At 37.4% G+C, this 13,876-nt stretch overlaps 1 protein-coding gene and 1 non-coding gene across 2 annotated transcripts; both read right to left on the bottom strand.

Annotated features, from left to right (window-relative positions):
* Window positions 1-6,734: 6,734 nt before the first annotated feature.
* On the bottom strand, window positions 6,735-13,596 carry LOC107813996 (protein PEP-RELATED DEVELOPMENT ARRESTED 1, chloroplastic). The gene is made up of 9 exons (XM_016639317.2): window positions 13,121-13,596; window positions 12,274-12,429; window positions 11,513-11,581; window positions 11,256-11,426; window positions 10,008-10,151; window positions 8,599-8,739; window positions 8,430-8,495; window positions 7,956-8,015; window positions 6,735-7,346 (listed from the first exon to the last, which is right to left on the bottom strand). The coding sequence occupies exons 1-9, from the start codon at window positions 13,448-13,450 to the stop codon at window positions 7,302-7,304; spliced, it is 1,182 nt and encodes a 393-aa protein (XP_016494803.1). The 5' UTR covers window positions 13,451-13,596; the 3' UTR covers window positions 6,735-7,301.
* TRNAK-UUU (transfer RNA lysine (anticodon UUU)) lies at window positions 13,592-13,664 on the bottom strand. Its single transcript has one exon. It is a non-coding gene; the product is annotated as a tRNA-Lys (tRNA).
* Between the last annotated feature and the right edge of the window lie 212 nt (window positions 13,665-13,876).

Raw genomic sequence — 13,876 nt, forward strand, 5'->3', positions numbered from 1 at the left:
GGTAGCGTCAGTTCGAGCCGGAAGACCCTTTTTGGCAGCTGACTCCAACTCATGGGCCTTAGCGATTTCGGCATCAAAGTCAATGACACCTTCTTTGGACACTACCAAGGTTTTTCTCCTCATGTTGTACATAGCATATAATGTTTTAACCATTAGGGAACCCGCTTGGTGCTGAAGTTCTTCTTTAAGCTGGCCAACCTCAGCATAAAGGTTTTCCCGCGCGAATCTATGGATCAGAGGCTGACATCAAAGTCATAGACAGTGGTGCTATAAATTTTATTATGCTCTATGTTCCTCTTATGCTTATCCTCTAACCGGGCATACTTTTCCTCGGCAGCAACAAGCTCTTCAGCTTTGGAGTTTAAGGCTGCCTCCAAGTTACTCAATCTTTCACCAGAGGCAGCCTCACGATCGGATGCAGCAAGAACGACATTATGGACTTAAGCATATTTGGCCTTAGTTTCTTCAAATTGTGCCCTTAACGGGGCGACCTCCTGGCTAAGAGTTACCACTTCTTGCTCACTTTGTTACAATCGAGCCTCCAATTCAACGGCCTCAGCAGCTCGTGTTTCCAGTTCTAAAAGGCGAGCAACATTGATCTCGCTCGGGCAAAAATTGATCCCGTTCGAAGGTAAGTTCCTCTTTATCACGAATCAGCCTTTGAAGGCCCTCGGAAGCAAGGAAATTGTCCTACAAAACAAAAATGCAAATTCAAAATCCTACCATAACAAAGATAGAAGAAATAACAGAGGAAATAAAGAATCTACTGATGTTGTGTTGTGCATGGCGTTGTTCAACAAAACACTATCCTGAGAAAGTTTGTATCTTATCCCTATCTTTTTCTGAAGCCAAAGGCTTCAAATAGTTAGCACGCTCCACCAGCCGGGATAATAGATGGCATCCGGTAGAGACCGAGATGGTAACATTCCTCCTACTTTGGGGATCTTCGGAGGGGACATCATAATTTTGCCCCAAGTTCCCATGAACTGGGGACTGGGAAAAAGGGACATCCTCCTCTCGGGTAGCTGCAGATGTTGGAGATGATGTTGCAGTTGCTGGTGGCGAAGACAGAGTTGGAGAAGAGGGAGATGAAGCAGATGGCATTGTAGGATGAGAAGCGGCTGCGGTAAATGCAGTGCTGGTTGTTAGTTGCTCGTCAACCGAAGATGGAAGGGACCCAATGCTCAGCCTCACAGTACCAGGCATGGCAACTGGGACTCGGAAGCGAGAGTTAGCATCTTCCACCATATAGAACTCCCCCTAGAGTGCTGAGGCATCGTCCTCGATTGGTGTAACTAGCTCAGTAGATTGAGCATTCTGTTGAGCTGATGAAGGTCGTCGTCTTCTATATAGAGAAACCCCCTCATCACTGGCTTCTCCATCATCGATCACCATGATTTCTGGAACCGGCTCGGGCGCGGCGATCATCTCCACGACATCCGGGGATGGCTCAGGCGCTGCATTCTTTGCTTTTTTGTTCTTTCCTCCGGCGATGGAGGAGCGTCGTCTTTTTGGTTTCTTTTTCTCTGGTCGGGGACTTCGAGAAGAAGCACTTGCACCAGAAGCAGGCTCAAAAACACCTGTTCGGGTAAAATTTTCCTGCAGCAACCTCGTCGCGTCAGCAGGATTAGCCAAAACGTCCTCCTCGGAGACGAAAACTGAGCCCTGGGGTAGACCTAAATTCAACAAGAGAAAAAGGGTTATCATCTTTCTTATACGAAAGGGAAAAACAAGATGAGTGTAACCTACCATGATTTTTGGCCTTCCACCCATATTTAAGGGCTAGTTCTTTCCATGTACGGGTCTCGGGCGTAGTAACATCCAAAATCTTTTGGACCTACTGGTCCAAGCCTTTGACCCTCGGTGGAACCCACCGATTTGTTGAAACAAGTGAAAGAAGAAGAATCAATAACAGCATGTGATAATCTTTGGCTAGAAGAAGAAACAAACGATGAACTAATGAGTACGGTTCCATAATTCCAGAAAGGATGAATCCGTGGACGGAATGATGTCCCCGGTGACAACTGCAACAAACCGTTCCTCCACCCACGGTCCCTGTCATCATCCATGCTGGCTAGCAAAGCATGGTAGCCACGTTTGCTGAAATTTATCATTCCTTCGAGAAAAGTCTTGGGGGAATAGAGGTTCATTAATCGAGCTAGGGTTAGCTCCTCTCCCGTCTCCTGGTATAGACGCCGAAGACAAACGACTGTCCTCCACACAGAAGGACTTACTTATGCCAGGCATACCTGGTAACCGATGCATAACTCCACAATAACGGAGTCAAGCTCCCCACTCAAAGAGAACGGCCTCAAAGTGAAGGGATACGTATAAAAATACCTGAAACCCTTCTTGGGCAAGGTTATCTGCTCTGCCAGATTAGGAGCGATAATGTCTAAATCTTGGCAATAGGAAAATTGGAAGGACAGATGGAAGAAGGGTACATGCCAACGGCCCACGTACGAAGGTTAGCGGAAGGATACTTCTCTTCGAAGTCTTTAGTTGTGACAAGACTTCTTGAGATGATGGTGCTCACCGTAGGAGGGGGGCATCATCAGCTTTACCTTTATTTTTTGAAGAACTAGAGTTTCTGGAAGAAGAAGCCATTTTTATTAGAAAGGAAGGAAGAATTTCTCTAAAGAAGAAGGTTAAAAAAAGGTTGAAGACAAAGTACGAGTTGAGTAAAGAGAGCTTGAGAAAGTTTTAACAATTATGAAGTGTAAATGAAGAAGTTTGATGCGTATAAGTAAAGGAATAGGCACCTAAAATCGTGACCATAATTACCTCGATAACCGGCAAAAGTAATATTAAATCGTGGGATGACGCGTGTTCGGACATTAAATGCGAAGAGACGTGCGTCTAATCAACCGTCAGAAACTTTTCAGAGGGGGTCAGAGAATTTTCCGTCAAAAACGGTATCTCTACCAACTTCCCGGTGACACAAAGTTATGCCACTGGAAAGCAGAGGGGCTATCTGTATGGGATAAAATATGTTCATATTTAATGTTCGCATGAGAAAGTGACATGTGGAACCGAAGACAAAAGACAATCGGTCCCGAAGGCAATGATCTCGCTTGTTATCAGAGAGAATGATATTCATAAAGGCGAAGTAACTGCCTACCACCTGGTAGCATTTAATGAAGAATATTCTGTAGTATTAAGTGCACGGTCCGTTGTAGAGAATAAGGCATTTATTGCCTACCGTTACACACTCTTCAATGGCCCTCATAATTGTCATTTAAGAGAGACTTGATCCTAGAACATTGTTCCCTAGGTACAATTATAAATAGTGAGCTCTACCATAATTGTAAGAGAGGAATTTTCTAACAAGCATACACTATATCCTATCAAAAGCTCAATAACATTTTACTTTCTTGCTTATTTTTATTGTTCTTACTACCTCCGGAAGGTCTGCGCCCGGGACTAAGATATCTGCTGTTTTATCTCAATTTCAAGGCTAAGTCTTACATTTTCGTCTAATTTATTTATCATTTTAGGATCAAATCGATTCACTTGACTATAAACCACGTATAAATTCGACTGTACCATTTTACGGGTAAACAATGAAAACAAATTCTTGGTCTAAAGATCCATTTCACTTAAATTGAAGTAAGTTTATGTATTGCTTGAGACTAGAGGTGGTTACTGTAGTTATTGAAAGCACCGAATTAAAGAAGTTACCAGCTGTGATTCTTCAAACGCTGATAAAGCACATAGCTTCAAAAGTGAAGGTACCCTCATGCCATGTTTCTGAATTTTGCACTCTTTATTTAACTTCCGGCTAATTTTCACGAAGTGACATAACTGAGATTTCAGGTCTAATTAATCCTCGATGGCAGGAGAATTATCATTTGTTCTTTTTTCCTTCATACACAATCCATGTGCAGAAATTGCTCAAGTTGAGGAACACAATTTCCAGAACAAGTTTTAGGTAGAAAATAGTAAAGCCAAGTGAACTCTATGTATCTTAATTGGCCCAATTTCAGCACTTCATGTTCCTTCACAAATGACTTTTATCAGAACGTATGGTCCTTCTTGTCATTTCATAGAAGAAAGATTAGTTGAGCACCTTTCAAATTGTGAGCCCCACAGAAGTAGGGCTTGCTTTAAGAAAAGTTTGAATAGATAACATAACGGCTCTTCTGATGCTTTCTCGAGACTAGAAAGATTTTGAATTAAACCAAACGCGGTCATTTCAGAATTCAGAAGGAACCAAACTTTAGCTGTCGCTCTCAACCCGCGAAGTCAAAATTTGGTATAAAACAATTCTAATCTAATTTAAACACTAACTATTGGTAAAAAAATTCTTCGTATTAGAAAACTAAAACATTAGCTCAAACGACTTCTTAAATTTAACCTCTTGTAGATTTCTTCACTCTTATTCTATAGCTAATCATAATGTCTTGTCCGGTCGACTCTGCATAATGCATAGAGTACCTTAGCAATAAAATAAAGATGTGGCTTTTTGGTACACCTACACAACTCTATATCACTATCAATACTATCTTCATTTCCATAGATTTCCAGAGCTACAATGCAAACTTATTTCTAATTTTATACACTGCTGCCGGGGTAAAAATATTTACACCATTAACACTTAAACACCAAGTGCAAAAAATGTTGAAAAAGTAACTGATCAAAATTTTATTGCAAAAAATGTATAGTCATTGAAATAAAGCTTAAAATTAATTTGAAAACGATAAATAAAGGATGCGTGAAGGATTAGGAGGAAAAAAACACAAACCACCTGCCATACTTTTCTAATTAATGAAAGCTGTGTGGCCATTTCCAGTGCTTTTGTTCTAAAGGATGGAAAAGAGATGGGGAACAAGTATTTGCATGGGGCACTCTAACTTGAAGATCAGGGGTATCTCATTATTTTTTTATATTAACATCCCAAAAAGCGCCACTACCTATAATTTCCTGCTACTCTTAAGTTAAAGAACTACAATATGAATTGCAAATCATATTTACTTTTCACCTGAGGATTAACAGGTTCACAGCACAAGATAAAACAAGTCGAATTTGAGCTCCGTTATTCATGGACTACTCATCACTTCTCCCCAACCCTCGAGGCATCAACAATAGCTCAGTTGTGATGCGACTTCTACAATGGCCAAGTTGAAGCGTTCAACGTCGGCCTACCACCTTTTTTTTTCAAGGTTGAACTTGTTCAATTGAAGCTCGTACTCTCCCAATTTATGCAATATCCAGGAGTCCACTAGTGGTTATGGTTGACAACATGGGTGCACAAACCGCACCAAACCGAAAAGTCAAACCAAACCGATTAAAAAACCCGACTAGGTTTGGTTTGATTTAGTTTGGTATTGAGTAAAAAAACTCAAACCAACCCGATATATAAATATATAATTTTTATATATACTTTTAAGATTTTATATAAAATTTTCTTTAAAAATTGTCTAGAAATATTTGGGATTTTCTTAAGGGATATAATATTTAATAAAATATGAAGTGCTCCATATTTATTAACCTTAAATAATAAGTTGTATGATCACTTCCTTATCAAGTGTTACTGAAATGCGTCAATCCCTTTATTCCTCCATATTCATATGTCAAAATCTATTAAATTGTTATATCTTTTTTGGATTTGAAATGGCTATTATTATTTAGGTATCATATTAATTTTTATGTTTAATTACTAAATTCGGTTAAACTTGAAAGTGTACATCAACGAAAAGTTATTGTCAGACGACTATAAAAATAACTATCATGTGTTACTAAGTAAATTCTCCCATAAGAATATTTAATAGATAATATGTTTGTCAATTGTTTAATTTTTTACTAAACATATATTCACTTATCAAAAATTTAACAAAGTAACAAAAAACCCGAAAAACCCTCCAAAACAGAACCAATCCAAACCGATATAGTTGGTTTGGTTTGGTTTTGATAAAAATCGAACCAACCCGATCCATATACACCCCTAGTTGACCAAATAAATGAAAATAACGTACAAGGTTTTTCCAATAATGATGGTATTCAAACTAACTCCTCATTGTATCTGTTATTTTTCACTAGGCACCAAGTAATTCTATCACCAAAGTTTAGGCAGATAAAAAAAAAACCTGTTAGAATTCAAACATATTCATCAACTGCTAAGGACTTGTTTGGCCATAAATTTTGCCAAAATAAATTTGGGTTTTATTTGGCAAACACATGTTTGGCCATAGATTTTACCTACATTTTGGCAAAATCCCAAATCCTAAATCTCAAAACCCAAAGCCAGCTCAAAATATCACTATTACATTTTTTTAAAATTGCCCCAAACTTTTGTATTTTATAAAAGAGCTCACCATTTATTATTTTGTAACAATATTGCTTCGTCTTCTCGGTCACTTGATAGTATATCATGTAGTTCATTATAAAAATGATAATTTTGTATCAAATTTATTTATGTTCAGGACTATGGTTTGCAATAATATAATGAATGTTATTGATAATAGTACTGTTAGGTATTTGTGATAGTTTTTAGAACTTGTGGATATAAGTCATGTTTCATATTTTTTTCAAAATAAATTTGGAAAATATGTTTTGAAAACTGATGTCCAAACACATTTTCATCTTCAAACCAAACTTCACCCAAATCAGATTTTTCAGAACAAATTTGGGAATCTATGGCCAAACGGCAGCTTAGACACTCCCTTGGCAAAATTCAGCACAAGATATCTTCTTTAAGCAAAATAAAATATGAGTATTAGGAAAAAGCAGAAGCATGGAAGAAAGGGGTTTTAATTTTTAAAATATCATTTGGGGCATATACAAAACTTGAATATTGGAGCATCGCTGTGTCTGGAGTGCGGAACAGGTTCTTGAAATGAGAATTGAAGGACAAGTAGGCCCAAACCACACATGGGTTTCCCCACACACACTTTATCTTGCTTCAATTTTGTGATTCGATTGATCTTAGAGTCCCGAATTATCATCATTGCTAGTGATTGAACATGGCTAAAGGTATTATTCTACCCATGTTTGGGTTTGTTTGCTGTATCATTGGATTTGCATATCATACCTCCGGAAACATGCTGGCTCCTTATCTCATAACTTTCCTTTTTCTCCTTTCCTCTTTCAACTTTTTGCGATACTACTTCTGGGAAAATGTCTTAAAACTGGTAAAGCGCCTACATTTTCCTACTCGTATTCTTCTTTGGGCCCCTCAATTTACACATGGATTATGACAACAAATATTCAGACACCCAAATTTTATGAAGCTTACTAGATATTTAGACAGGATAGATCGGCTTTCTTCTATGAGTATTCCTAGAAATTCGTGCAAGGAACAACTAGAATGCTATCTCTTGAAGTATTTGAAGTGTGTTCTGGTGAACCTGAAACCACAATTAAAAACTTAATAAGTTGCTGCTTCTCAAGAAACAACGTCAAAAACAATCAGCCGTTTAGCAACCTGTCATAGATAGACTCCCTACTACCAAACTTTAGGAAGTCTACTCTCAAGTGTTATAAGCTAAGAATCAAAAATTTAAAAGACAGCCAAGTTAATTACTCCATCCGTTTCAATTTATGTGAAACTATTTTTTTTTTAGTCCGTGCCAAAAAGAAAGACTCATTTCATTATTTGGAAACAATTTAACTTTATGCAATGATTTATAGCCACACAAAATATATGTGATTCATTTTACGCCACAAGTTCAAAAGTCTTAGCTCTTTTCTTAAACTTCATGCCTAGTCAAATAGGTTACATAAATTGAAACAAAGGGAGTACACGATATACACGCTCCAATCTTGATATACATGATTTACTGAACGGAAGTTAAACTTGGAGGACTCTCAAGTAACTTTCACCAGTAGAGGAAATTTACGACCCTTCTACCTTAGAAAATGGCTATGAAAGTCAACTAGAAGGGTAGACATATTGCAAAGCGACTTTCTAAATAAAATGCTACCACACACAAAGGCAGAGATTAACAATAGCATACCCATTCAAGATGCTGTGCTGTGACTCCAGAGACATTTCCTCCATATATGCCACCTAACACCTAAAAAGTCCCAATAAGATGTGGTTAGACATCATAACCGCCCGGGGCATTTGCAGAAATGGCCTATTTTTAGGCCACTATTTAAATTATGTCCCCACCAACCCAGTGGGCTAAATTTGTCTGCAAAACGAGAAGTTCATCCAACAACTTTTACTGGCGAAATTTAGCCCACTGTGATTAGGGAACAGAATTTAAACAGTGGCCTCAAAAAGGCTATACAGTGTAAATAATCCATAATTGCCTCATACTTTTCTTTCGTAAGACACTTTGCAGAGAAATTTGTATCTGGAAACTGACTACCACATAGTCAAACTTAATGTACTTTTTTTCATGACTAGCTCACCAGAAAGGCAGAAACCATAACCACCAACTCTACATCCTATAACAACAACCATATGCACTGGCAACTCTTACCTTAGAAACTGTCTCAAGAAACATGCCAGGGCGCACAGGTAATGGTTTACGCCCACTTACACTTGCCTGGGAGCAAAAGTAAAATTATCATAATGCAGACTATAATTTTGGTTGAAAAACTTTTGGATATCTTAAAAAGTAATGAGATCATCACGGAACAGAATCTCACCCTTCCTGCAATTCCACCAGCATCACTAACTTCATCATCCGAGCTTTCTGCACCTTCGTCTTTACCCAGCATCACATTTTTTATCATGTCGCGTACAGTTTTCCCTGGTCTTAAGGAAACAAGTTTAGTTAAAAAGTTCACCTGCATGAACATAAAAAGCTAACATCAGAAAGAAAAGCACAAGCAGCAACACAAAGACCATCCAGGTAGTTCATTTCAGTGTTTTAAAAGGCGTTTCTGGGGCGAGCCCCGGGGCGAGGCGTATCAAAAACGCCCCGAGGCGAAGATGGGGGGCGAAAGTCTCGTAAGGCGTACGCCCGGGCGAGTTTTTTGGTTGAGGCGTTAGCCCAAGAGACATCTTTTTAAAAAGGAATTAAAAATATTAAATTTAAAAGTAAACTTTTTAATATTGCTAAAAGCCCTAAATTAGAAGTCTTATCCAATTCTTTCCGCTAGTCTGCCTCTGCCAAGAGCAAGATTTATCACTTTTTTTGCAACAAAAAAGTAAAAACTTCATTCTCCTCCGTACATCAAATTCAACGGGTTTGTTCCTTCCTCCATGTAAAATCTTTATTATTTTGAACTCATTACTTTCCTCTCTTTTTATATTTCACTATTAGTTTGTAAATATGTATGTAATTAGTTTTTCAAGTTCAGTGTTTCTCTTGCTCTTTCAAAATATAATATGGGATTATATGTGTGCGTGCTTCTATATGTATTGATTAGATTTATGAGCAAGTGGGTATGTTGATTGTTGAATAACTTTGATTTTTGTATATGGAAATTGGAATTTGATTGTTGTCGAGGAAAACATGGAATCTTTTTCAATTAATGTTTAATTATTTATCTTCATGAGTAGTCCACATTATACAAAATAAAAGATCTTTTTTTCATGTCTAAATCTTTACTTTGCTTTACAAAATAAAAATGACAAAATTAAGATTTTTAACTCATTTCTGTTAAAACTTGCAGAAAATGGATGAAAGGGAGTCTGAAGATGTGAGCAAAAAAGATCTTGCGTGGAAGTATACAATCTCAAATCAGGAAGAAATTTTTTTAAACAAACGTGTGCTTCTAAGTTGTAACTTGTAAGTAGCGCATAATATTAATGGATTGATTTAACTAGTTTTTTGTGGGGATATATATATTTCACTTATTTATAGTTTTTTTAAAATTTCTATGCAATTTTATCTGTTTAATAATATTTTTTATAATTATATTATTTTATAAAATATTAAAAATTAAATATCCATGGGGCTTACGCCCCGTGCCTCGGGGCTTACGCCTCGCCTTACGCCCACGCCTTTTAAAACACTGGTTCATTTCTCACAGGTTAACTACATTTTAGGAAACCTCCTGAGCAGTTGACCAATAAAACGTGACCGGATATCGAATGTTCAAGAACAAACCTCTGATTCAGGCAGTGTATTCAGGCCACGATCATTTCTTTCGTCAAGTATTCCACCTCCCATCATGTTCCTAGCTTCTTCTCTGATTAAAACTAATCTTGCTAGTAACTTCCTATTAGGTACAACAGGACGAGATTCCATTGTCTGTGGCAAAGGCAAACCAGTATTGTTTAGCGAAGCAAGGGTAAAGGAATCCTTCTAATCTAATAATATTGCAATCTGCATTAATCTGATAAATTACTTTTAGGGTTCAGAAAACACACTACATGATGTCACATATTTAAACTTAAGTACCATCAGTAACTTGTAATCTCAAAAAAGCGAAAAAATGCATATAGATAAGCATGCATGAAATAGTTATAATTTGGTTCGTACGGAACATCAGATGCTTCTTGGGCATGAAAGCTACAGTTGAACATAAGAGTAAAAGGAATATCCGGACCAAATTATTACTATGCAACATTGCATAAGAGGCGCGATTCCCAAATATCTCAATTTCTTTGTATAAGATGATACATGGATGTTATATTTAAATCAGGAAAAGGGGTCAAAACTGATTGCGAAGAATCAAATGTATCACATGTATTGAATTTCAAAACACAAAATAGAAGTCAAAAGGGAGTAGGACAGAAAAAGTATTTTGAGAAATACTACAGCCTTACAGCACGTAGTTGAGAAAATTTTAAATTATTGATGACCAACAACTAACAACTCTTAAGTGCATGAATAAAATCAGAATAACTTGACAAAATCGAAGTCTAAACGACTTGATTTCTGGTCAAATAAACTTCACTGATACAGTTTGCAGGTTAGGTTACTAACTGGGAACAATGTACCTCATTCTTTGGATCTGTTAACTAAGATGGTTTTGTTAAGACTTGAAATTACCACAAGTTTCCTTTTTTTTCTGTATATTAACATAAATAAATCTGCAACTCGAGAACAACAAATAGATAATGAAATATGCATCCGGCACAAGTGCCTTAAAAATAACCAGCATTAACACTATAAATTTTAAAACAAGTTGGCTGAGCATAGTTGTTTAATATCACTATGTCAAAATATTGACCTAACCAAGCCTGATAGTCTCCACTATCAGCATGTTCCACCCCCTGTAAAAGTTTGTGGTTTCTAGTAAGCTGTGTCCTAAGGGACCTGTAGCCGAATGAAACTGACACAGACAAACTATGCACTTAGATCCCAACAGCTCAACTGTCTCTTGACTATGCATGTACATTGAGAGCCTACCTCCAGAATATCATCAGCCTGGTTAGCAATATCATTCAAATTTGCGCCAGGAAGATGAACTTTTGTGCCATTCTCACTTTGGAATACTCCACCACCGGCAGCTACTCGCCTCAGCAATTCATGACGGCTTTCTTTTTGGGGGGTTCTACAGAGCAGGCCTACGACTTGAACCTAGAAAGCATATAAGCTCAATCCAATGTAAAAAGAAAGACTAGAGCAACAATGCTGCTAATAATTTAGTCAATGATGATACTCACATGAGGGGGGCATTTCTTGGTAAGATGTGATAATACAGTCTCCTTAATCACCTCCAAGATTGATTTGCGCTAAAAGAAACATTCAGTTGTTAACATACCCGCCAAGAATATTGCTTATATAAATGCAATACTCAGAGAAAATGAATGGATATGGACAGAGAACAAAAAGAAACACAAAACATAGCAGAAGATAAAATATGAGCAGATATACAGTTTGCTATATAAATCATATAGTGGTCTTCCAACATGAAGGAGAATTGATTACACTAGAAGGCTTCTTTTGTCCTTCAGATTCTTTGCTTATCGCTCTTCATTCCCGATAACTTTCGTTAATTTATTTTTTTAATTTAGAAGTAAATACCTATACGATGAAAAGACCCAAGATGAGAGAAAACAACATATCATGCACACAGGCCTACTAAGTTGTAGTAGGACTATCAGTATCACTAATCTTCTGAATGAGACTCCTTTTACTTCACTACATCTTGCACCAGGCAAAAGCTAAAATAATGAGCATCAAGGACAACTATTTGTCACTAATTGATCTCTAAAGCCAGCATACAAATTATCTTACCACACAGAAATGCACCAGATGTGTCAACGGTGTGAGAAGCATATAAAACTAACAAGTGAATTGCTCATGGAAAAACAATGAAACATGAGACCATAAATCACAGATACGGAGTAAAAAAATATACTTCAACGAACAGCAGTCCTTAAGAAAAAATAATGAAAACAGATCAGGAACATATAAATAATACCTTGTCATCCTGGTCCTTTTCAGCAATTTGGATCATGTAATCAAGGGCCATCATGAACCCGGACTCCATTTCATCAACTCTCTTCCCAATCACTCCTTGTGCAGCCAATTGCACTGCTACCTCCTCAGATGCTTCGTCCACCTTCATATCTTCTAACTGTTTCATATATATGTATCCAACAAACGACATTAAATGGATGAACAACTAATCCAGCTGACATACTGGACTAACTGTGTAAACAACTTGACTGAACTACATAATCAGGTATCCTGTCACATACATATAACACTTATTTGATGCTTTTAGTTGTTCTTGGTTATTGACACCATAATGCACTTCCCAAATGTATTGGCAAGCACATAGTTATATCAAGTTATTACTACTTTCATATTTCTACACCTACCAATTATCCGTTTGAACATCACCGTATAATTGCTAAATAGTGTAGGTGGAATAGGATTCATTTCTAGGGATGCTAGCTATTAAGAATTAAGCCGTGCCATTGCAATATCCACACCCTTCAGATGACAATACAGAGACTTCAGATTATTCCTAAAGGCCGCAGATATTCCGCACATTCACATGGATTGCGAAATCCTATTACCTCTGATTTTAACATCTTTAACAATTCAACACGACCAAATATGATGAACAGAGTTTCCAGGGTTTCCACTACCACTAATTTTAACTCTACTCTTCAGAATTTCCATTTTCCTATCAACAGGGTTTAGGGTTTAAGTTTTCCAGGAATCAACAATACCGAAGATGTCGTAGTTATTAAAACATATATGCCACCGCAATGGAAGAAAAAACGAAGAATGTTAGTATACAATAAAGGGCAACGTACTAGCTTGGCCATTTCTTCAAGGACAGAGGTAACTTGTTCACCGCCTTTAAGCAGAGCGTCGTACTGAGAACTATCCCAATTGCTATTTTCAGGTTCACGACTTTTATCATTTCCATTTTGAGCTCCAAATTCCTCCGCCAAAAATCCTGCGCCGACCTCGTAACTCGTGCATAGTGCGGAGAGATTTAGTCTGCTGGATGGCTTCAGCTGCAATGAGTACTGATTATGGATGGAGGGTTGAAGAAAATGACATGCTTGTGGAGTCGAGTAAAGAGATGGAATTGCAGGACCAGCCCAAGAAAAGATGCTAGGAATTGACAGAAACGCCATGGATAAGAATTTTGAGGGGGTGAAAGAAAGAAGAAGCTAATGATGGAGCTGTGAAAGTTTATTTTTTCTTTTTTCTGGAACTATGAAAATTATGGTGAAGCAAAAATATCCAAAAAGATAAAACAACAGGACTTCCTGTGACGCCGTCTGTGGGAATCGAACCCACGACCACATGGTTAAAAGCCATGCGCTCTACCGGCTGAGCTAAGACGGCACGTGTCAAACATGTTTTCATAATCATAAATCAATGCTAAAAATTTATTGAACTAGGAAGACTCAACTCCTCCTATCATTTTCCCATAGAGAATTCAGAATGGAAGAAACTTGACCGCTAACCTTAAAGTCGAGGAAGGGAAAATATTGCTTGGATATGAGTGTGTTGAATTGTATTTCAAATTTATGATTATTATTCCTACATGAGTTATA

Source organism: Nicotiana tabacum, chromosome 19, assembly GCF_000715075.1.
Source record: "Nicotiana tabacum cultivar K326 chromosome 19, ASM71507v2, whole genome shotgun sequence".
NCBI classification, from domain to species: Eukaryota; Viridiplantae; Streptophyta; class Magnoliopsida; order Solanales; family Solanaceae; genus Nicotiana; species Nicotiana tabacum.